This window comes from Protopterus annectens, chromosome 4.part1, assembly GCF_019279795.1.
Source record: "Protopterus annectens isolate FY-2018-M chromosome 4.part1, PAN1.0, whole genome shotgun sequence".
Lineage (NCBI taxonomy): Eukaryota > Metazoa > Chordata > Ceratodontiformes > Protopteridae > Protopterus > Protopterus annectens.
The window spans coordinates 699,363,964-699,388,427 of NC_056734.1; the positions used below are offsets into that span (position 1 = coordinate 699,363,964).

Sequence of the window (24,464 nt, forward strand, 5' to 3'; positions counted from 1 at the left end):
TTTTTTTACTTCATTGCCCTACATTTTTATCTTAGGTGTTACTGGTGCACAATCTGAAATAGTTATCAGATGTATGTCAAAGCTTTCAACTAAATGTACATGTTCCTGTGAAATATAACTTCTGTCTAGTCTAGCCCAGTTATTGTACCTTGGGGAATAATATGCAAATTCTCACAAGAGTACCTATTGCTTAAGTCATGTCTTCCATATCAAATATTTTCACAGATTTTTTCAGAAATGTAACCTCTTTGGTACATTTTCCCTTCTAGGTTCCCCTGGATACATCCTTACTTGAAGCAAATTAAGTTCCAGACTCCACCTATAAGTAATATTCCCTGATAAAAGCTGATTATTTCTCCCAAAGTTTTTTGTAAGCTCCACAACAGCAGTTTTAGGTGTAATATAAACAAAAACTAGCACAATCTTCCTCCCTTGCCAGCAGTCCCTTACTACCAAAAATAATTCCTCTAGCAATTAGTATAAGAACTCCCCTTTGTCCCTGATATTCTGCTCAATATCCATCTGGAAATACTTTATCAAATTCACATGCTCTCTTCTTTATAAATTTGTCTCATGTAGCCTTGCTATTTTCTCTCTGCATTTCTTACCTTTCTGTCTATACATGCGAGGCCATTCACATTCCAAAATAATATGTTTGGTGTAGCCACTGTGATGAGACGTTATTATTACCACCTATTACATATGACAGCTTTTTAAATGTCTATTTTTGGCTTTTGTGTTACATGCACCCACTAATGTTTGGCTGGTTGATCCCTTATACATTTGTTTTTTATCATCTCCATTTGACCCACGTCACATTTTACGAGACTTTTTGTTTTAATGAAAACCTGCAAACAAAAAAAACAAACCCATTCCCAATGTTCATATTCAAATAAAGACGTTTAACCCTCCTGAGAGGGACAATTGCCTGAAATAGTCAGATGCACACACAGGCTTAAGATTATCCACGATAAGACAGATGTTACAGCATGTGCTCCTACTTACACTAACTGCTGTCTCTTGTTCTCTTCTTCATTCCTTTTACAGATGTGAAAAATAGCTTATATGATTTCAGAAAACATTCAACTTTAGCCTTAAAAAAGTGTTCTGGCTTTTACTGCTTCCCCCTATAGTCAGCTTGTCTCAATGGAAACACAAGTATCAAATATACAGCAAATGCTGGGCATATGTGTTTCAGTCCTGGACAAGTTTAACAAAGTCAAGAAAAGTCCAATATTTCCACTTTTTCTTGTAAAACCATATCTCACAAATGCAATCGATGCTTTACAGTGCCATATTTATTCACTTATTTCAATGTTGCTGGTCTTCATCCTGTTCATTTCTGTCTGCCAACCCCACACCGGTTCAAGTCCAAGCTACTCCCGATTCTTCTAGTCAGCTCCTGTGCTTTTTTTCTGTCTCTCAAGCATTTTCTATTGGAACACTGGAAAAGGTTTTACTAGCAAAATTTCTCTATAAGTTTTATTATCAGAAGAATGAAAAGCAGAGTCCCCTTCTGTTTGATGACTCATTTCCTCCCAAGACACTTCTACATAAAAAAATGACAAATCCTCCAAGAAAAAAAACATTCTGAAGACAGCCGAGTACAGCAGCTTGAATCTTACACCTGCTTTTCTTATTCAAAAAAGAACAATGAAATTAAACTATTCCTACACTGTCTGTTACTTAGCACTAAGTATACTTGTTAATGATATTCCCTAACATTTAACTCATCTTCACAGCTTCATAGGAGATTACTAGACTAATGGCTTGACAGCCCTTCGAAACCTAACCAGTTTTACCCAGATGTTAATCAATTTCTATCCCTAGGAGAAATATAACAAGTGTTAGCAAGCAGAGTTTTGATCAATTTTAAAGACTGCCTGTCCATAAGGGACATTGCACCACCCCTGCCTCCTTCTAATTACATCACTGTTGGCAACCACAACAGACAATCATATATGTATAAAAATAGCACATCTACAATGGACTGGTCCATTATACAACCAACAGAGAGATTATGCCTATGCCATTTCACTATTCATATAAAAGACTAAGTTACCATCAAACCCCAACAAAGTTGCACCTCCTTTGAGGTATCAAGGTTACTCCAAGCCAAGTGTTGTGATATTAGAGTGCTAGACAAGTGGCACAGCCTGTCCCCACTTCTTCAAGATCTACTACCAATGGAATCACAGACAAATAAATGTCCAGTATTAGGAATATGGCTGGTCAGTGCTATTTCAGTTAGTAACTGTCCAAGAAAGATAGAGACCTGAGGAAGAAGTCAGTTTCAACTTGACACACACCACAGAAAGATTCTGCAGGGAATAAAACAATGCATTACACCAGAAGATGGTCTGCCCTCCCATGGACATTTCTGGGTCAACTAACCAAATGCTCAAAATTTTAAGTCTTATGCATAGTAAACTGTAAAAATAAAAGACCCAACAACTCATGATGTAAAAATAAACATGAAAATTAAAAATGTACACAGAAAACAGTGTTCAATCACAATTACTGCAAATTAAAATCCAACAATGTAAAGCACTTTCTTTTCCAAAAGAGACTTCTTCAGACTGTTGAAATAAACATACTCAGTCTTTAAATACCATTTAAAACTGATCACATGTTAAATTAAACCAATAATTTAGTGTTTAATCCTTTTCTTATTTAAAAAACAATGAGATTAGCATATCCCTATTCTGTTATTTAGCATCAAGTTGTTGTTGTTGTGTCTTTCGGCTTTTTCCCGGTTAGGTGTCGCCACAGCGGAACTCCGGTCCGCTAATGATTGGTAGTTGATTTTTATGTGCCGAGTTACCAGCCCTGATGCACAACCTTCAACAAAGGTACGCCCATTCACGCATGTCTCCACACAGAAGATGCTCTAGCTGAGAGTCGAACCGGACAGTGTCTTACTGTGAGGCGACAATGCTACCGCAGCACCCCCACCGCGGGTATTATTTAGCATCAAGTACACTTGCTAATTATATTTACAAGCATTTAACTCATCTTTATAGGTTCCTAGGAGATTACTAGGCTAATAGCTAAAGAGCCCTTATAAGCCTAGGCAGTTTTACTCAGATTTTACCCATTTTTCTATCACTGGGGAAAGTTAACAAGGGTTAGCCAGCAGGGTTTTGACTATTTTTACAGACTGTTTCTGCCCATAAGGGACATGGGTGCCACCCCAGGAGTGAATTTGCAAATTCTCATCCATCAGTCCAGAATGCGCTTGAAGATGGGCAGGGAAAAGCTCTGCTTCATGTAAATAGGAAGCCTATCCCACAGGAAAGGCAATCTCTGGGACACATATCTGTCTCTCCAGCATAATGTATTCATGCCAGGGATCAAATTTAGATAATTGGAGTGGGTAACCATTGTGTGGTTAGTTTTGTGAATATGCAACATTTCCATCAGGGCTGTGTCAGGCACAGATCACCTCTCACCTCTCAGTAATCAGTAGGAAACTGAATACAGTGTCAGTCCGCATATGACATGTTGGTTATACCCTGTATTTTTGTTGGTGAGAAACCTCTGAGAACACTTCAGCTGTTGCGGGTGCCTGGCGAGGTACATGCCAAAGGGTGTATTGTGCTTAATTGCTGGTCTGATGAGGGCTGAGTACAGTGGTACTATGACTATCCTTAGATCTGGATGCCATGCCCTTATGATGAGCCACATAGAAGGATTTCCTCACCGCGGTGGACAAGTGGTGGTAAAAGTTCAGATTACTATCAGAGTACCCATATCTCTCATCACTGGGTCCACTCTTTCAGGGGGTGCTATCAATGTTGTAATTTGCAGGGATATTTGCTTTCCCAAAGGGTATTATTATTCATTTCTTTGCACTTAGTTTGAGGCCATGTCTCTGACACCAGTGATTAGTCTGCGTCAGTCCTTTCTGTAAGATATCAGCATCATTTGGGGGGAGTCAGTCATTGCCCACAACTTGCAGTCATCAGCAAACTCGGTCAGCCAAAGGCCATCTATACTTGCCTTGACATCTGAGAAGTAAATCCCAAACAAGAGGGGGCCCAGCACTAAGCCCTGTGGTACTTCACTAGTGACCAGCCTCGTTGTATGTGGATTCCCCCACTCAAATAACATGTGTCCTACCCATGAGCTATTTGGCTACCTATCTGGTGACTTAGAAGTTTAAGCCCAATTTTGTGAGTTTATCTACAATATCCAAGTGGGATATTGTGTCAAATGCCTTGGCCAGAGAAAATGGAAATCAAAGCCTAAACCAACTTTAACAGAAGTAGTGAACATAGTAACAAAGTTAAAACAACTGCAACTGAGATCTTTAGAAAAGGGTAGGAGCAAATTACATAGGACAAAATGGGAACTGTGGGATCAATACATGCAGAGGAGGAACGAGGATTAAAAGAAGGCAGGATCTGAATGAGCTATGGAACTGTTGACTAACAATGCCTGGACATATTAAAAGTGATGTATAATGTTTGCAGCTACAGTTGTGTTGGCATGGTTTGGAATGCATAATATTTGCAAGTGAGATTGTGTCTTTCTGTTTTATTGTTATTTATATAAATGTAACATGGTCTATGTCACACATGATAATTTAAGAAAGATGATTCTTGTTTTAAGAAAAAAAAATATGCATTGGCCAGGTCATAGGTTCAAAGGTGTTTGCTAGGTTAAAGATGACAGGGGACTTTTTAAGCCTAGCCCTGCATCCCAAATCTCTGACATGTTCTGGTACCCTTGGTAAGTGTAGCAGGGGCTTGGGAGGTGAAACATTTACAAGCAGGGGCCTTAGAGATAAACCATTTACAGGATGCCTGTGTCCACTACAAACAAAGGTGTCAAACCAGAGATTAATTTTCTGTTCCCCATCCAACTGTCCAAGTTGCACTTGAATTAGGTTACAGAGGAACTCTGCTTTGCATCGATGGAGAGCCTGTTCCAGAGAAAAGGTAGTCTCTGGGATACATACCTGTCTCTCCAGTAGGTCCGATTTATATCGCAGGCAAGATTTAAGACTTTAGAACAGGTAATTATGATGCTCTTTGTTTTGTGAATATGCGAGAGATCAATCAGAATGAGGTCTGACAATGCCTTGTATGCCAGACATACATCTCTCCTCAACAGCCTGTAGGAGACAGAATACAAGGATAAGGCCTTGAGGTGGACTACAGAGGACATGTTACTTACACCCTGTATTCTTTTTAGTAGGGACCTCTGTGGATGTTTCCGTTGCTGGATATACCTGGTTAGGTACATACTAAAGGGAGCACTGTATTCAATGACAGGCCTGATGAATACCTAGTTAAGTCACTGCCAGCTACAGGACCCCTTCCACGAATCAGGGCACCCACTCTGCCTGTTTGGATCTACTTGAGTCTATCAAGACACATTGGAACACCATGGTTTTTGGCGTCGTCAACTATGCATCCATTGAGTGAGTAAATTACTCGTGCTCAAACTCATTTGCCCAAAAGTTCCTTGACTTCATTAACTCCAATGCCTGGGACCAGCTGGTTGACACACCCACAAGGGGCACCAACATCCTGGATCTGCTGCTTACCAATATGGGGGATCGCTGTAGCACCCCCACTTTGAGGTCTTCCCTGGTGAGATCTGACCACAAATCAGTGTCATTCGAATTAACTATCACAGCTGACCCCCTCCCCAGCAGCAACTAAACTAAAAAACCTCTCCAAAGCAGATTATAACCTCTTACGGGATGGTATAAATAGCTTCACTGCACCTCCCCCTTCAGATGAAACTGGCAACTATGCAGAGTTCTACACCAATGTTTTATACAAACACCTGTACAACTGCACTGACTTTGCTATAAAGGATAGGCCCAAAACATGCTCTTCAAGGAAGAGCAAAACTGCCTGGTGGACAGGGCCCTAAGCAGGAAACACTCCCTCCTCAGCTTAAACAAGTGAATAAGACTTCTTGTGAAGTCATGCAAAGCGAATTACAAATCCAACTTAGCTTCCTCAACTAAGGACAATCACAAGGTGTTCTTTAGTTACATCCGTAACCTAGAAGGAAAGGCCCAGACCTGCACCGAACTGGTAGTTACTGATACCACATATACTGAGCCTGTGGACATAGCTAACCTGTAAGCTGACAGGTTCTCTGAAAACTGTACTCCCTTGTCCCCACCACACGTACCCCATGACATCCCTACTACCTGTCCCCTAGCTTGTATCTCTAAAGAGCAGGTCGTAAATACCCTCTCTAAGGCTAAAAATGCAGCATCTATGGGACCTGATAACATACCAGGTTGTGTCCTACATGGGCTCCAACAAGAATTAGCAAACACCACTGGGTACGGCTTCATTCCAGCCGAATGTAAAAATGCCACCATTATTCCCTTGCACAAAGATGGTGCTTCCACTGACCCCAGGGAACTATAGACCTATTAGCCTGACTAGCCTTATCTGCAAGGCCATGGAGTGAATCATCATGGATTTTATCAACAAAGATCTAGGTACTCTCCAAACACTTGACCCTACTCAGTTTGACCCTACTCAGTTTGGATTTGTCAAAGGAGGATCATGCTTGTTAAACCTGGTGGACTTCTTTGAGACTAGTCAGCAAGGCCCTGGACGAGGGGAAATCTGTGCATACAGCCTAACTAGACTTAGCCATGGCTTTTGACAATATACTCCAGTCACGCATCACTGACAAACTCACTCAGCTAGGTATCAACCATTATATCATTAGGCGGGTCTGTAACAGCAGACCAGTAACCAGTGGTGTTCCACACGGATCAGTTCTGGGACCTCTACTGTTCAGAATCTACTTCTCCAAAGTACAAGCAAAAATATACTTTTTTTAAAATTTGAATACACAGTGGAATATTTTTATAACATTTTTTTCTCATGTTTAATTGATATCACATAATTATGCTTATAAATGCATGCAGAGGCTTATTTAATGCTACAGCTTTTCCAGTGATCAGCAATCTCATTAATTTCAAGCTTGTTTTAAGTAAGGAAATAATTAAGTACTAAATTACTGGTTTAATTTTACATGTGATCAGTTAAAGTGGTATTTACGGACTGGATGTATTTATTTCAACTGTCTGCAGAAGTCTGTTTGAGAGATGAAAGCACTTTATACTGCTGGATTTTAATTTACTTAAAAAATGTGTCAAATGCCATTGCAGGACATAAGAAAGTATGATCTAAATAAGAACAGAAGAAATAAGAAATGTGAATTGCAAACCCAACAGCCCATGTCACTTGCAATCTAAACTAAGGAGGTGTAATGTGGCCAGAAGAATGAGCTTTGTTTTGTGTCTTCAGCAATTCAGAAAGTACAGTTGTGTACACTTACCATAAATGTAGATGTTCGAGTGTATTCACTGTTGCAGTCATCACACTTGGGTTATCTGCCTGCAGGTAGCCCTCAGTCGACCCGAATACCAGAGCCTTAGGATTTCTGCGTTGAATGCTGTCGCTTCTTCCATGACGTCAGGTCATCAGGGGTATAAAACAGGCTTTCTACTTGATGTGAATAAAATTTTGTTTCTCTACCCAGTGGATTATTGGCTCTTTATTATCTGGTACGAAGGTACAATTTCAAACAAGGTACGAAAGTACAACTGGGTTTCTTTGATTCCTCAGCTGCTTTTTGTGTTTTTTGTAACAGTTTCACTTTGTGACTTGATCGGTATAAAACAGGCAGCCAACGCCATTACATCAGTTTTTCTTGCCCCAAATATCAGGAGCCCCCAAATAGGAAGCTAGTATATGGTGGGGAGCACCACCAGTAAAAAGTAAATACCAATGCCATTAGGAATGGCCATAGAGAGGAGAGATACAAAGATATAGAAAGACAGGGGGCTGGAGGGAGGGAAACCATGACTGCAAAAGTGAATACACTCGAACATCTACATTTATGGTAAGTGTACACAACTGTACTATGTTCTTCGTGTTTCACTGTTGTAGTCATCACACTTGGGTTGATTCCCAAAGCTGAGGAAGGGTGGTGGCAGTCAAGAAGTGTTAGGGCTGGCTAGTAGGCCTTGCAAGACCGCTGTAGCAAATCCAGCTCTGGATTTAGAAAAGATTGGTAAGTGGTAATGCTTGGTGAAGGTGTGTACAGAAAGTACAGTTATGTAAACTTACCATAAATGTAGATGTTCGAGTGTATTCACTGTTGCAGTCATTACATTTGGGTAATCTGCTGGCAGGTTGCCCTCAGTCAGCCTGAATTCCAAAGTCTTGGGTCCTGCGTCAGTTGCTGTCTCCTCTTCCATGACGTCAGGTCGTTAGGGGTATAAAACAAGCAGCCAACGCCATTTTCTCTAGTTTTTCTTGCCCCAGATGTCAGGTGCCCGAAAAAGGTAGCAAAAATATATATGTATAAAAACTACATATACATGCATCAGTATAAACTTTACCTTCATCTACAAGCAAATACACCACATAGGCTGTAGAAGATGGAAAGATAAACTCCAGAATGAAAGGGGGATGGGCGGGCGGGTAACCTGGACTGCAACAGTGAATACACTCAAACATCTACATTTATGGTAAGTGTACACAACTGTACTATGAAACTTCTTCGTGTTTCACTGTTGCAGTCATTACATTTGGGTAGAATCCCAAAGCTATGGTTGGGAGGCTGGAGCTAAACAGCATTAGGTGAGGCTGTAAGGCCCTGTAGAACTGCAGTGGCAAAGCCTGCCCTGGACTTAGAGTAGAGAGGCAAATGATAATGCTTTATAAAGGTATGAACAGAACTCCAAGTAGCAGCCTCTAGAATGTCTTTGGTTGGTACTCCTCTGAGAAAGGCTGCTGAAGTAGCTGCAGCTCTGGTGGAATGAGACCTAATGCCCTTGGGCACAGGTTTACCATGGTGTAAGTAGCTGAAACGAATGCAGTGGCTTATCCACTTTGAAATCGTCTGCTTTGAAATAGCCTTTCCTTCTGATCCTGCAGCATATGTCACTAGTAATTGCTCAGTTTTTCTTAGAGCTTTAGTCCTGCTCAAGTAGAATCCTAGCTGTCTGTGTACGTCCAAGGAATGCAGAATTCTCTCCCCCTTGTTCTGCGGATTTAGATAAAAGGTTGGTAGATGAATAGTTTGGCTAAGAGCCACACTGGAAACCACCTTAGGTATAAATGTTGGATTTGACCTCAGAGACACCCTGTCTGGGTAAAATATGATAAAAGGCTCCACAGTCATGAGGGCCTGTAGCTCTAAGACTCTTCTTGCTGAAGTAATTGCTAGTAGCAGAGCTGTTTTCCCGTAATTGCTAGTAGCAGAGCTGTTTTCCATGATAAAAACTTTCTATCAGCAGTAGCAGCTGGTTCAAATGGAGGCAGGGTGAGCTTTTCCAACACATAATTGAGGTCCCATGCAGGTATTGGTGATCTTCTAGGAGGCCTTAAATGTTTGGCTCCTCTAAGATACTGCTTTTGTAAAGGATGAGAAAAGAATGGAGGCTCTGTATTGTAATGAGCCGAAATGGCAGAGGCATGGATTTTAATTGATGAGAAAGATAGGCCTTTGTCAAGCATCTCAGTCAAGTATTGTAATATCTGAGGAATATTTGGTCCTGCTGTATCAGTTCCTTGTGCTTGATTCCAAGCACAGAATCTCTTCCATTTACCAGCATAAGATTTTCTAGTACTAGGCCTTCTAGCTTCCAAAATGACATCCATCACAGCTTTACTGAGAGGTGTTGTTTGTATAACTACATGATCAGCCATGCTGCCAGGTTTAGTGTCTGGAGTTGATTGTGCAGGATCTGATTGTTTTGTTGGGACAGTAGTTGAGGTCTTTGAGGTAAGGTCCAAGCTGGGTATTGAGACAAGTTCTTAAGATTGGGTACTAGTATTGGCGGGGCCAGTCCGGGGCAATTAGTATCATCTTTGGTTTCTCTTGTCTGACTTTTAGGAGGACCTTGGGAAGAAGAGGCAGAGGAGGAAAGGCGTAAACTGATAGGTTTTTCCAACTGAAGGATAGGGTGTCCACTTTCCATGCTTGTCTGTGATAAGTCCTTGTGCAGAATCTTTTCAACTGATAATTTTGAGGAGAGGCAAATAGATCTATGTCTGGGCTCCCCCATTTCTTTGTTATCATGCTGAAGACTTGTGGATCTAGTTTCCACTCATGAGGATCCATAAGGTTTCTGCTTAAATAGTCTGCCAGAGTATTTTGTTTTCCTGGCAGGAATTGAGCTTGAAGATGTAATTGGCAAGTCAACGCTGTGTCCCACAGTGCCATGGCTAATCTGAAAAGGGGGTATGAGTGCGTGCCCCCCTGCTTGTTTATATACCACATGACCGTGATGTTGTCCATCTTTATCAGTAGTTGCCCTGGATGAAGTAAGTCCTTGAAGGCTGTCAGGGCATTTTGAACAGCTAGCATCTCTTTCTGGTTGATATGTAGATGCATTTGTTTTGGGGTCTATATGCCCTGAATGCATCTTCCCGCCATGTGGGCTCCCCAGGCATAATCTGATGCGTCTGTTGTTAAGGTTTGGCTGGCAGGGGGTAGAGTGAAGGCCCGTCCCATGTTTTGGTGACATGCCTTTGCCCGCCATAGAAACTCCTGTTGTAGGCAAGGAATGAGAGGAATCATTGTTTTCAGACTGTGACAATGCTGACTCCATAAACTTTTTAGGTATCATTGAAGTTTCCTCATATGCAGTCTTGCATATGGAATCAGTAGGATGCAGGATGCCATGAAGCCCAAAGCCTGCAGAATTTGTCTTGCAGGTAACTGGGGATTTGTTGCCATCAATTTGAAGTAAGTAGTCAGTTGCCTTTGCTTGTCTGGTGTGAGGTAAGCCATCTGGGCAGTTGCATTCAAGCTTGCACCCAGGAATGTTATCTTTTGAGAGGGTACCAGTTGTGATTTATTTTCGTTTATTGTGTACCCTAGGCATGTTAGAAGCCTTTTCACAAACGCCAGGTTTTGAAGAAAAATGTCCTTGTTCTCTGCTTGAATGAGACAGTCATCCAAGTAAGGATATATTTGTATACTTCTTTGTCTGCAAAATGCAATTACTGGTGCCAGGCACTTTGTAAAGACCCTGGGCACAGTAGATAAGCCAAAGGGCAGTGCAGAGAATTGGTAATGCATTAAGCCAGCCTTGAATCTGAGGTATCTTCTGCACGATTGCCTTACTGGGACATGCAGGTATACCTCTTTTAGGTCTAATGTCACCAGCCAAGCATTCTTGCCCAGCATGGGCAGAAGCTGCTGCAAAGTCAGCATTTTGAATTTTGGAATGTCCAGGTATGTGTTCAAAATCGATAAATCCAGTATTGGCCACCAGGCCTTGTCCTTTCTGGGTACCAAGAACAGTCGAGTAAAAACCTTGTTCTTTTTCCTGTTCTGGTCCTGGCTGAATGGCCCCCATATCCATGAGGGACGTAACATGTTTCTGTGCCTCTGCCCATTAATTTTTTGGCAGATTTGGCCAACTGTTTGCCATTGGCAGAGTACGGAAATGGAATCTGTATCCCTGTGATACTATGTTTAGCACCCACTTATCCTGGGTTATTAACTGCCAATTTTGTGCAAAAAGTGCTTGGGGAAGGCAGAGGGAAGTCATTGGGACGGTTTTCTGTAGGTTTGCGCTTTATCTCCTCCAGATTTGGAGGTAGAAGCGCCCCATTGCTTTGACCTGTATGAATCTTGTGCCTGGTATCTGGAACCCTTAGGGTGTCTGGACTTGTCCCTTTGAGCTCTGTCTGACACTGAAAAGGACCAATGTTTTGTAGGCCAGTGTCTACTGAATCTTGGTGGTTGCACTTGTAAGAAGTCTTTTACAGTTTGCATAGACTTTGCTTTGTCTTCCATTTTCTTTAAAACCTCTTCTGCTTTAATACCAAACAGAGTATCATACTGTAAAGGTGCATCTAGTAATTTAGCTTTAACATGATCAGGCAAATTTTGTTCCTTTAGCCAGGCATGCCTCCTAATCAAAGATCCAGTAACTGCGGCCCTGCAGGAGGCCTCTAAGAAATCAAAACCACATTGCAAAGTATGCTTTCCAACCTGTTCAGCTGCATATAATAATTCCTGCAATTCTTTATTTTCTGCACATTCAGAAATCAACATCATTTTCTGTTTCAGCAATCACATAACATGTTGTTGATACTTGAGCATATAAAACTGGCAGTTTAAGGCCTTAATTGCCAAGGTAGCAGATGTATAAAACTTTTTTCCCCATCTATCCAGTGCCCTTGAATCTCTGTCAGAGGGGGTAGGATTTTTTGCTGTTGAGGCCTTAACTCCCTTTGGACCCTGTGAAATAGTTTCAGGATCAGCAGCAGGGTTTCTAAATAAAAATGTGTGTGAGTCAAGGACCCTGTAATATCTGTCAGGCTTGCTGGGAGCCGGAGGTAAGGAGTCAGGGTTCAAGCTTGACTCCGAAAACACATCATCCACAATGTCTAAAACGGGGTATGGCTAAAGGCCTGTGCTGAGGGAGCAGAAGGAAATCCCTGAGCCTCTTTTTTGATTCTGAGAAATCTTGACTCTCCCAGTGAAAATGCTCCCTCAAAGTATGCAAGGTTTCTCCACATGAATAATCCTCAGGAGGTGTTGCAGATGGTATAGACTCCTTCGCATCAGAATCCTCATAGGGAGGTATAAATAATTCCTGATCAGAAGAGGAATCAGAAGAAATAGAAACCTGATCTGAAGATTCATAATCAGTGTCTTGCCTAGGCCTCTTATCTGGAGGGGGATGGGAACCCCTGATCAAGGTAATAAGGTCTTCAGCCATTTTGATAATCCGTTTTTTAGGCATAGAGGCCTGTGCACGTGGCTCATGCGTCATTTTTTTTAGATTCAGAAGTTGCTTTTGTCTTTGGTTTTGCAGCTGTCGTCGGTTTGATATAAAAATGTTGAGGCCTGAATACACCCTCAGAAGCCGGTGCCTGCTCAGCGGCTCCGGACCCATCCGAGGGAGATACATCTGTGGGTCCAATACTTTGAGTATCTCGTGGCATGCCGGACTCCACATGGGTGTCAGTAGGGGCCTGAAACTCGAAAGTAGCGGGTATCAGAGGCTGCGAAAGCGCCTCACTGAGGACCGTCGAACCAGCGACTGGCTTAGGAGAAGCTTTGTCATCGATTTTGGACCTCGACTGTCTCTCTCTGTCCTTTTCTTTGCGTTTTTTATGTACTCCGGTAGTCATGCTAAATATTTCAACAACAAATTCTTAACAATCCTTGACAGACATGCACCTAAACGATCCATTAGAACAAAATCCAAACCTGCCCCATGGCTCTCAAAAGACACCAGACAAAAAATTTTACTTAGAAATAAGTCCTGGACTAAGTGGAGAGCAACCAGAAATACCCCAGATTAACAAACCTTTAGACAGTTGAGAAATGCTACAAAAAAAGCAATTCTCTCTGATAAAAAATGCTACTTTTGCAAACTGCAGCAAAATCACCACACTAATCTACAAAAGTTCTGGGCAAGCATAAATGACCTCCTTCACCCTGGCCAATCTAGCACTCCTTTCCCTCTAGGGTCAGAAAACAATACCTCCCATCAAACTGCCAATACCTTTAACACTTTCTTCACAAATACCATACAATCTCTAGCCAACCAACTAGCAACAGATAACTCTGATTTTCCCAACTCCTTACCTCATACTCAGCCTACATTCCAACTAAAACCCATCCCTACCTCCTACATCTATAAACTTATCCACAAACTCAAACCTTGTACCCCCTCAGCCGATAACTAACCATCTGAATACCTTCAGCAAGCTGCCAAAGTAGTCGCCTATCCTATATCCATCCTGATTAACCGTACCATAACCGAAGGAACCATTCCAGATCTCTGGAAAATCTCTCATATTATTCCCTTACACAATGGAGGTAACACTACTGACTATTCTAACTACAGGCCTATAGCTCTCCTTTCTCCAATAGCCAAAATTATGGAAAAATGTATTCACCAACAGCTTATGAACCACTTACTAAAACATAACATTCTAGCTAACTGTCAGCATGGTTTCAGGCCTTATCATAGTACCACCTCAGCTCTCCTATCCTTCACCAACACCATTAATAATAACCGCAATAATAACAGCCTCTCATCAGCACTCTTTATCGACCTGTTTAAAGCCTTTGATATGGTTAACCATTGCCTACTCTTGAATACTCTGTCATCCTTCTCTCTTGACACCAAAGCAATTCTCTGGTATAAGTCCTTTGGGACAATCAACTATCTTCTCACCTTCCCATTTCCCTAGGAGTCCCTCAAGGATCCATTCTTGGTCCACTCCTATTCTCATTATTCATCAATGACCTTCAAATAGCCATTCCTATAACCACCTGTATACAATATGCTGATGATTCTACAATCATATGCTCTGCCAGCTCTATATCTGAACTTCAGTCTTTAACCCAAACAGCTTTCAACACTGTAGAATCATGGTTCTCTAGATGGTGCCTTCTTTTGAACACAAAAAAGACCAAGCTACTATTGTTTACGCCAAACAGTAAGTCACCCCTCATAGATTTCTCCATTCAATCTAGCAATGGTACCCTTATATCCCCAGACTTTTCCACCAAACTATTAGGAATTACAATTGATAATAATCTCACCTTTGACATTCACATTAATAACACTATTAAATCTGTTAAGAAAAAACTGGGCTCCCTATACAGGATAAAACCTTTCTTGACTCCAACTGCCAGAAAGACTATTGCCCACTCCCACCTAATTTCAACTCTACTGTATGCAGCTCCCATATAAACTAATCTAAAAAAAAGTAATCTTACCAGACTATCCAACTCCTATAATAGTATTGCTAGATTTGCCACTGGAAACCCATATAGAACTCACCATTGTCATAACCTTCATCAACTAGACTGGCTGGAACTAAAAAACCTTCTGATACTTTCCCAACTTACCATTACTCATAACATTTTTTATCAACCTAATAATACACCAGTACTAAACAACCTTATATCACCCTATAGGAATTGAGTCCTTACGCTCCTCCAATAAACTACTTACTAGGACCACCAAGTCAAACAACTTAGCTGGAGACTCACTATTCTCAAATACCGTGGGAAAACAATGGAACCTCTTGCCCTCTGACCTTACCACACTTCCATCCCTCTCTCTCTTCAAGCAAAGTCTTAAGGCATACCTTAAAAATCACTGGCTATGCCCTTGCTGTTACCCAGACTGATCCTCTGGACTTCTCATTGTCATCTCTTGGCCTCCCACTCTCCTATTCTCTTTCCTATATTCCCCCCAAAATCAGAAGGTACTTAAGTAATCTCTACTACTTGACAACAATTAGATATCTTGTCTGCTGAGATATCAATGTACCCTGTTGGTAGTATTCCCTGCCTCTTAATTAATATACCCTCCTTTTTTTTCTCTCCCTTCCTTTTTTTCCAATAATATGTCTAGCATATAATCCTTAGGAAAAGTAACTGTCTGCATAAACTAGATTTACCAAAGTTTTAAAGGTATTTTTCTAATAGTGTCTTGGGATTGCCCTAGACTTACATGCTGTAAAATGTTCTGTAAATGTATGATGTATCTAGTATAGTATGTCTTTTTGTCTTCCTAGAATTTATAGCTAATTCCTTTTTGTCTATTTTAAACCTTTTGGTGTGGTGGTGGTATGTTTTACAATTGGAGCTTTTCTCCTCGGGCCTCTGCTGAAAATGGAAATATATCCAGCTGGACTAGCCCGGTTAACAAATGTTAAATAAATAAATAAAATATTGCTATCCGACGACATTTCTGGGTAGTTAAATCTGTTTCCAAAATACTTTGAGGGAAAAATATACCAATGCTTAACAGTGCATTGGTTAAATCTAGCAGAAAAACGACAGCCAGGCACATTGTGATCAGGGCCTAGGCAAGGAACACAGTATAAATGGAAATCCTTATGAGGTATTTGCTTCCCACAAGTAATACAATTATTAACTTTTTCTGACATCGGTATGGAGCAAGAAAAAAGTTTCCCCAATGGGGTACTTAGCTTTAGTGAAGACTTCAGTTCTGAAACTCAAACTCGAATATTTCAGGAATCGGCCAACCGGCACTTGCGAAATGCTTCTGCTTCGGGCACTGCGCAGCAAGAAAGATTAGAGAAAATGGTGTCGGCTGCTCGTTTTATACCCTGACGACCTGATGTCATGGAAGAGGAGACAGCAACCGACGCAGGACCCAAGACTTTGGAATTCAGGCCGACTGAGGGCAACCTGCCAGCAGATTACCCAAATGTAATGACTGCAACAGTGAAACATGAAGAATATCTCTAGGTTGCAGCTTCCAGAATGTCCCTGGTAGGGACTCTCCTGAGAAATTTTTATTTATTTATTTTATTTTACATTTGTTGACTGGGAAAGTCAGTCTGGATATATGTCCATTTTCAGCGGAGGCCTGGGGAGAAAAGTTCCAAGAGATTATAGAATCACAACAGAGTGATTACACACACAGTACAAAACACGTTTTCAAATTTACATTAGTAACTCCAGAAAAAAAGTTAATGAAAAGATTTAGACTTAACATAGCTATAAAAACTTTTGTGAAAACAACTACATTCCCAAAACAAAAAAAAAATGCTGTAGAGGTGGAAGTAACCCTAGTGGAATGTGGTCTAATCCCCTGTGGGGTAGGTTTCCCATGATGCTTGTAGCAGAAGTGGATGCAGTGTGCTATCCATTTAGAAATGAATTGCTTTGAAATGGCCTTGCCCTCTGCCCCTGTAGCAAAACTGACCAGCAGCTGGTCAGATTTACTGAAAGGTTTAGTCCTGTCAAGGTAGAACCTGAGCTGTCTGTGCATGTCCAAAGAGTGCAGGATCCTTTCCCCTTTATTCTGAGGGTTAGGGAAGAAGGTTGGCAAATAAATGGATGGATTAGTTTAGAGCCACACTGGACACCACCTTAGGCATAAAGGACGGGTTACTCCTGAGGGAAACCCTGTCAGCATGGAAAATAATGAATTAGTGCCTGCAACTCAGACAGTTATGGCTAAAAGCAAGGCTGTTTTCCAAGAGAGGAATTTTAACTCTGCTGAAGCTGCAGGTTCAAAAGGGGGACGCATGAGCTTTTCCAGTACAAAGTTAAGGTCTCAGGCAGGGGTGGCTGCTCGCCTGGGGGGCCTTAAATTGTTAGCCCCTCTCAGGAACTGTTTGATGAGAGGGTGAGAAAATAGAGGTGGCTCAGTATTGTAATGCACGGAGATGGCAGAGGCATGAATCTTAATGGAGGAGACGGATAGGCCTCTGTGGAGTAGCTCTGCTAGGTAATCCAGGATTTGAGGTAAGGAGGGCACTGCTGTGTCCTTTCCCTTGAGACAGATTCCAAGAACAATATCTTTTCTACTTTTCAGCATAGGATTTCCTAGTACTAGGCCTTCTGGCTTCAAGAATGACGTCCAGCACCTGTTTGCTGAGGGTTGCTGGTGGTTTATTCAAGGGATAAGCCAGGCTGCAAGGTTTAAGGATTGCAATTGTGAATGCAAAATCTGTCCCTCCTGCTGAGACAACAGGGTAGGAGTCTGGTGAAGGTGCCAGGGTGGCACTGTTGTCAGACTGAGCAAAAGTGGGTACCAGTGCTGGCGTGGCCAGTCTGGGGCAATAAGAATTGCCCTTGGTCTGTCCTGTTTTATCTTGAGTAGTACTTTTGAGAGGAGGGGCAGAGGGGGAAAGGCATAAATTGAGAGGTTTTCCCATTGAAAGGATAGGGCATCCACCTTCCAAGCCCTGCTGTGAGGGTTCCTGGTGCAGGATTTGCTCAACTGGTGGTTCTCGGAGGAGGCAAATAGGTCCACCTCCGGTGTCCCCCACCTCTGGATCAGAAGATTGAAGGTGTTGGGCTCCAATTTCCACTCATGTGGGTCTAGAATATTTCTGGTTAAGTCATCTGCTAGTGAATTTTGTTTGCCTGTCAGGAATTGAGCTTGTGGATGCACTTGGTTGCTCAAGGCTGTGTTCCACAGGGCCATGGCTAACCTGCAGAGTGGGTAAGAATGGGTTCCCCCCTGCTTGTTTATGTACCACATAACTGTGGTGTTGTCTGTTTTTATAAGCAGTTGTCCTGGAAGGATTAGATATTTGAAGGCTGTCAAAGCATTCTGTACAGCTACCATTTTGATTGATGTGCAGGAGAATCTGGGCTGGGCTCCAGTGGCCCTGAATGCATTTGCCTGCCATGTGAGCCACCCATGCATAGTCTGATGCATCTGTTGTCAGGGATTGGGCAGCGAGAGGTTGAGTGAAAAGCAGTCCCTTGTTGTGGTTGCATGCTTCTGCCCACCAAAGGAACTCTGCCCTTAGACAAGGCATGACTGGAATGACTGTTTATAGGTCCTGAGAATGCTGGCACCAAAGACTTTTTAAGTACCGCTGAAGTTTCCTCATATGCAGTCTTGCATATGGAATTAGCAGAATACATAAGGCCATGAACCCTAGGGCTTGCAGTATTTTTCTTGCAGATAGCTGGGTTCTGGTAGCCATTTGTTTGAAGTAGTTTGTCAGATAGACCTGGTTTTCTGAAGTGAGAAAAGCCATCTAGGAAGTTGTGACCAAGCTTGCTCCCAGGAATACAATCTTTTGACTGGGCACCAATTGTGATTTATTTTTGTTGATGGTGTACTCCAATGAAGTGAGAAGGCTTTTTACAAATGCCAGGTGCTGAAGTAGCAATTCCTGACTGTCCACCTGAATCAGGCAGTTGTCCAAGTATGGGAAAATTTGGATATTTCTCTGCCTGCGGTATGCAATGGCTGGAGCCAGGCACTTTGCGAATACTCTGGGCGCAGTAGATAAGCCAAAGGGAAGTGCAGAGAACTGGTAGTCCACAGAGCCTGCCGTGAAGCGTAGATATTTTCTGCATGACTCCCTTATGGGGATGTGCAGATAAGCTTCTTTTAAGTCTAGAGTGACTAACCAGGCATCCTTGGCTAGCATAGGGAGAAGCTGTTGCAGGGTAAGCATCTTGAATTTTGGGACCACCAGAAAGATGTTCAGAGTGGATAGATCCAGGATTGAGCACAAAGAGCCCTCTTTTCTGGGCACCAAGAAAAGTCTGGAGTGGAAACCTTGCCCCTTTATTATAGTGGAACAGGCTGAATAGCTCTGATATTGAGCAGGGACTGTACTTGCTTTTGAGCCTCTGCCCGCTGGTTTGGAGGAAGGTCTGAAAACCCGCTTGGGGTTGGCAGTGTATGGAAGTAGAATCTGTACCCCTGGGATACAATGTTTAGGACGCATCTGTCCTGAGTAATAGACATTCATTTTTTTTGCATGAAGGGCAAGTTTTTCTCCTAAGGGCACAAGTAATTGGGCAGGGCTGGGAAGGATAACTGAAAAGTCATAGTGAACTTTTTCCATAAGGGGCGGCTTACCACTCCCTGGTTTTGAGGTGGGGGAACTCCATTGTTTAGATCTCTGCATACCCTGAGACTGTAGTCTGGGTGGCCTGTTTCCCCTGAGCTTGGTCTGAGAAGGCCTCAAAGGGGCTGGAAAGGAACATTTTTTGAAGGCCAATGCTTACTGAATCTAGGTGGTTGCACTTGTAAGAATTCTTTAACAATTTGCATATATTTTGCTTTTTCTTCCATCTTTTTAAGAAATTCTTCTGCTTTGGTGCCAAATAAACAGTCCTTATTTAAAGGAGCGTCTAGTAATTTGGATTTGACATGATCTGGCAAGGTTTGTTCCTTCAGCCAAGCATGCCTTCTCAGTACAGACCCATTGACTGAAGCCCCGCAAGATGCCTTCTAGGGCATCAAAGCCACACTGCAAAATATGCTTACTAACTTGGTTTGCAGAATGCATTAGCTCTTGTAAATCTTTATTTTCTGCACAATCTGGGAGTAACACCATTTTTTGTTTAATAATTTCCATAATATGCTGCTGGTACTTCAACATGTGAAACTGGCAATTTAATGCGATTAAGGCAAGAGTTGCAGAGGTATATACCTTCTTACCTCATCTGTCTAAAGCTCTGGAATCTCTGATTGCAGGGGTAGGATTTTTGGCTGTAGTAGCCTTAATACCTTTAGGTCCCTGGGAAATGGCCTCTGGATCTGCAGTAGGATTCTTGAAGAGAAATTTGTGGGAATAAGGTAGTTTGTAGTACCTGTCAGGTTTCCTAGGGGCCGGGGGTAAAGTATCTGGAGTAAGACTGTATTCCATAAAAACATCATCTACAACATCCAGGACAGGGGGTATAGCTAGAGGCCTGTGTTGAGGCAACTCTAAAAATTCTCTGAGTCTCTTTTTGGACTGAGGGTAGTCCTGGCATTCCCAGCGGAAATGCTCTCAAAGTATGCAAGGTTTCACCAAAAGAAAAATCCTCTGGAGGGGAGGCAGAGGGAATGGATTCCTCTGCTTCTGAATCCTCATAGGTTGATAAGGGCATGTCGTGATAATCAGAAGGGTCACAGTCATCGGACTCATGGTCTGTAGAATCAGAATGAAACTCAATTCTTTGTCTCTTAGCAGGTGAAGGCTGGCTTCCCCTAATTAGGGTAATGAGGTCTTCAGCCATTCTAAGCATTTGTTTTTGTGGCATGGGAGCTTGAGCATGCACTTTGGTCGTCGGTTTTCTAGGCGTAGTGCATACTCTGGGCCTCAGAAACTCGGTAGTTTTAGCTAAAAAAGAAGTCATCTGTTTAATTCGAATATCGGTAGGTCGGAATACACCCTCAGAACCTGGTGCCTGCACAGCGGCTCCGGACCCATCCAAGGTAGAGACATCCGCAGGTTCCATAGTCGACGAAGCATCTCGCGGTATACTGGACTCCGAATGGGTCTCAGCAGGACTCCGAATGGGTCTCAGCAGAAGCCTGCAAATCTGTAGAGGTGGGCATCAGGGGCTGCAAAGACGCCTCACTGAGTACTGGCGGACTGGCAACTAGCTTAATAGAAGTATCTTCGGCAGTTTTGGACCTACGCGGTCTGTCTCTGTCTTTATCTTTACTTTTTTTGGAAGATCGGTAGTCAGATGGCTTATACAAGCCATTTCGGAATATGGAGAACGAACACGAAAGAATTTAGCGACAAAGATAGCCCGATGACGAATGGTTCGGGTGTTAAACAAGGCACAAAACCTACAGCGAGGGACTTCGTGGTCTGGGCCTAAACAGGTGATGCAGTAAGAATGAAAATCTCTGTGAGGTATTTGCTTTCCACCGGCAAGACAATTGTTAACTTTTTCTGACATCGGTTAGAGCAAGAAAAAAGGATCCCCAACAAGGTACTTGGCTTTAGAAGACTTTAGGATTACAAACTTGAAAAAGTACAGTTTTGTACCTACCATAAATGTAGATGTTCAATCATAGTAATCAAATCTTCCAAGTGTTAGGACTGCAGCAATGTGAGATGAAGAACATCGAAAATTTCAGGTAACGGCCGACCTGCACTTGCGAACTGCTTCTGGTTCGGGCTCCTCCTTGCCAAGAAAGACTGATGTAATGGCGTCGGCTGCCTGTTTTATACCCCTGACGACATGACATTATTGAAGAAGTGACAGCATCCGATGCAGAAATCCTAAGACTCTGGTATTAGGGCCATCTGTGGGCTACCTGCAGGCAGATAACCCAAGTGTGATGACTGCAACAGTGAAACACGAAGAACATCTACAAATACAGCTGCAGATTCCCTTTATAAGAGAAAACAGTGATGCATTAGGACAGCAGCAACTAAATACCAAATAAAATAAATTAGCAAAAAACATTTAAATTTCCAAATGTCTTACTTCCATCATGTCTGCATGCAAGCGAACCAAACGCTGCACTCGAACTTTTCGAGCTGTTCTGCTGTTATAGATATATTCACCTTTCTTTAATGCACCCTGATAAACCCGAACATATGTTAACTGCCCAAAACGACCAGCCTAAAAATACAAACAAGTTACAGTTTGTTTTTATTAGAAACATTTTTATATTTCCATAATTCATAATTAAGTATGCCATACAAATGCAAATGCAGTCATCAGAATAAAGCTTTGTGGTCTCCTAACTATGCAGCAGCACAGTCAACAACTATATAATTGTGACCACAGCTACAGGCCAAGAACAGAAATGCATTCTATCCTGCACTACTCTTTCCCATCATGCAGTCTAGCCTGAATTTCTAAACAGTATCCAGAAACACTAATTCATCTACACATTTAATGTGGTCTTTTTCACAAGGTTTTCCCTTCCTTGACTAATATTTATATGGTAACAACAAATACACATATAGACAGGAGGCCTATTTCAAAGGTTAATATAGGAACAGACCAGAGAAAAAGAATTGACAGAAGACACACTGAGAAAAAAGTAAACAGTATCTGCCCTATGCTGGGCAAAACCAGTATACACATAAAGAACTGTGATTGGAAGAAAAACTAAGTATGAAGAGTACCTTGAGTTATACACCTCTAAAAGGTATAGGTGGGGTAGGAGTCAAGTAAAGGCTATCCAACCAAATCAGTTTGCAATTTTCCATATTATGGACAATCTACATTGTTCCTACCTTTACTGACACTGGCCAGCTATTGCAAATGTCAAAAAAAAAAAAAAAAAATGCACACAAATGACTGGAATGAAAGTCACGGATTAAAAATCAATGCAAGAAATGCATAAGAATGCCTTTTAGGAACACTGCTACCCAGGATAATTACTCCATAGGTAGGACACCCCTAAGAGTTAATCTGGTAGTCAGGGAACAGGGAATATATGTAGAAGTAATCTGGCATTTGGCCAACATATGGCCAAAGTAGCAAGAAAATCATTCTATGTTGTCCATCTTATAAGTAAGGGCATGGCATCCAGGTCCAAGGAAGTCATAGTGCCACTTTGTTCTGCCTTATCAGATCCATCACTGTGTATAATGCATCCTTTGGCATGTACCAGACCAAACTTCATATACAACAGCTGGAACACCCACAAAGGTTCTTTAACAGAAAAATCCATGGTATAAACATATTGTCCTATACAAATCATCTTGAAGCCCTTTCTTTATGCTCAGTCTCCTACAGGTTACTGACAGGCAATCTATGCCTGGCATACAAGGCATCCTCACGGCCAGCTCTAATGGACCTTTTGCACATGAACAGCATCAGAACCACTACAACCAAGGATTTAAATTTTGTTTGCGACATAAAAAAGACATTTTGGTAAGACAGATATATGTTTCAGCGGATCCACATTCTCTAGAGCAGGATCCCCACCCATGTGAAACAGAGTCCAACCCTAACCCTATTTAAGTGTAACCTTGACCACTGGATGGGAAATCAGAAATTCACCCTGGATCTGGCCCCCATGTCTTCGACAGACAGAAGCAAACAGTAATGCTCAAACTGACATACCCTCCCACATAACTTCTAGAAACTTCCTAATTAGCATACCCCTCTGAATAAACACCCATGATATGCAGACACACAACTGTGTTAGACTGTACGGCTCGATTTACAATGGCCCTGGTGGTCGTTAGCCTAATATATACCTATAAACAAATAAATGCAGGAAATGAGGCCTACCTACTGCAGTTGTGATAAATACACACAAACACATATCATATAGCTAAAGAAAAGAGAGGGACAGACAGAAAAGATAAGCCTTGCAGTTTACTGATAATGAGGTTCGGCCAATAGTTTTCTCTTCGAGTCTTTCAGTCTCTACCAAAATAAACCAAAGATGATAGAGCGCAAGACAACTAAGATGTGAGACGATATCATCCAAGCTCAACAGAGATAAGTCCGTTTGCTTTTCACTAAACTTAAGAGCTTACTTTTGAGGTATTAATTAATTACTTGTTAAGAAATTGATGGTTTAGGGTTGAATTTTATCAGATTATAACTGTAGAAGTGCAAATTCATATTCTGCTGTACAGCAGATTAGTTGATAGCAAAAGGGAATAGCTCTGCAGACTTCACAAATTTTATTCTCAATGTATAACGATCTCAGACAGATTTCTGTTGGCAGAGGATGTGAAGACTGCAGGAGAATGAGTGAGCTTCACAGCAGAACATGACACCTAGAAATGAAAGTGATGGTAACTTGCATAAACAGAGGGAAAATAAGATGTGAGCATCATGAAAAGTGTGTTGCTGATCAGTTCTATGCAAAATACAGTTGTACGTTTGACAGAAAAATTGTGCTAGGTCTGTTATGTAAAGGTTTTATCTAAATAAATCATTTTTTTATTAGTTAGTGTACAAAATGTGAGAAAACTCTGCAAACAAAAAGACTTCACATGGTGGAAGACAGCCATGAAAATTATTTATTTGTGGGCACAATAAGTGAAGAAAGTTGATACTGCAAGAATGTGAAACAGAATTTGAAACAAGAGGATCAGTCAGAAATCTAGGCAGAAAACCTCAAAAATAAATAATTAAAAGATAGATTTAAACAAGACATATGAAAATGCATGTTTAAACAATTAAAGTGCTGATGCTGATATAATTAAAACCCTCAATGTGAAGCACTTCCATTCTTTTGGCCAACAAATGTCATTACTGGGTCA

At 41.7% G+C, this 24,464-nt stretch overlaps 1 protein-coding gene across 1 annotated transcript in view; it reads right to left on the reverse strand.

The window, feature by feature from the left end:
- GFM1 (G elongation factor mitochondrial 1) overlaps positions 1-24,464 on the reverse strand; it is a 1,399,365-nt gene that overhangs the window by 959,783 nt on the left and 415,118 nt on the right. Inside the window, 1 exon segment of the mRNA XM_044070477.1 lies at positions 21,712-21,849. Coding sequence (XP_043926412.1) covers positions 21,712-21,849 — 138 coding nt within the window.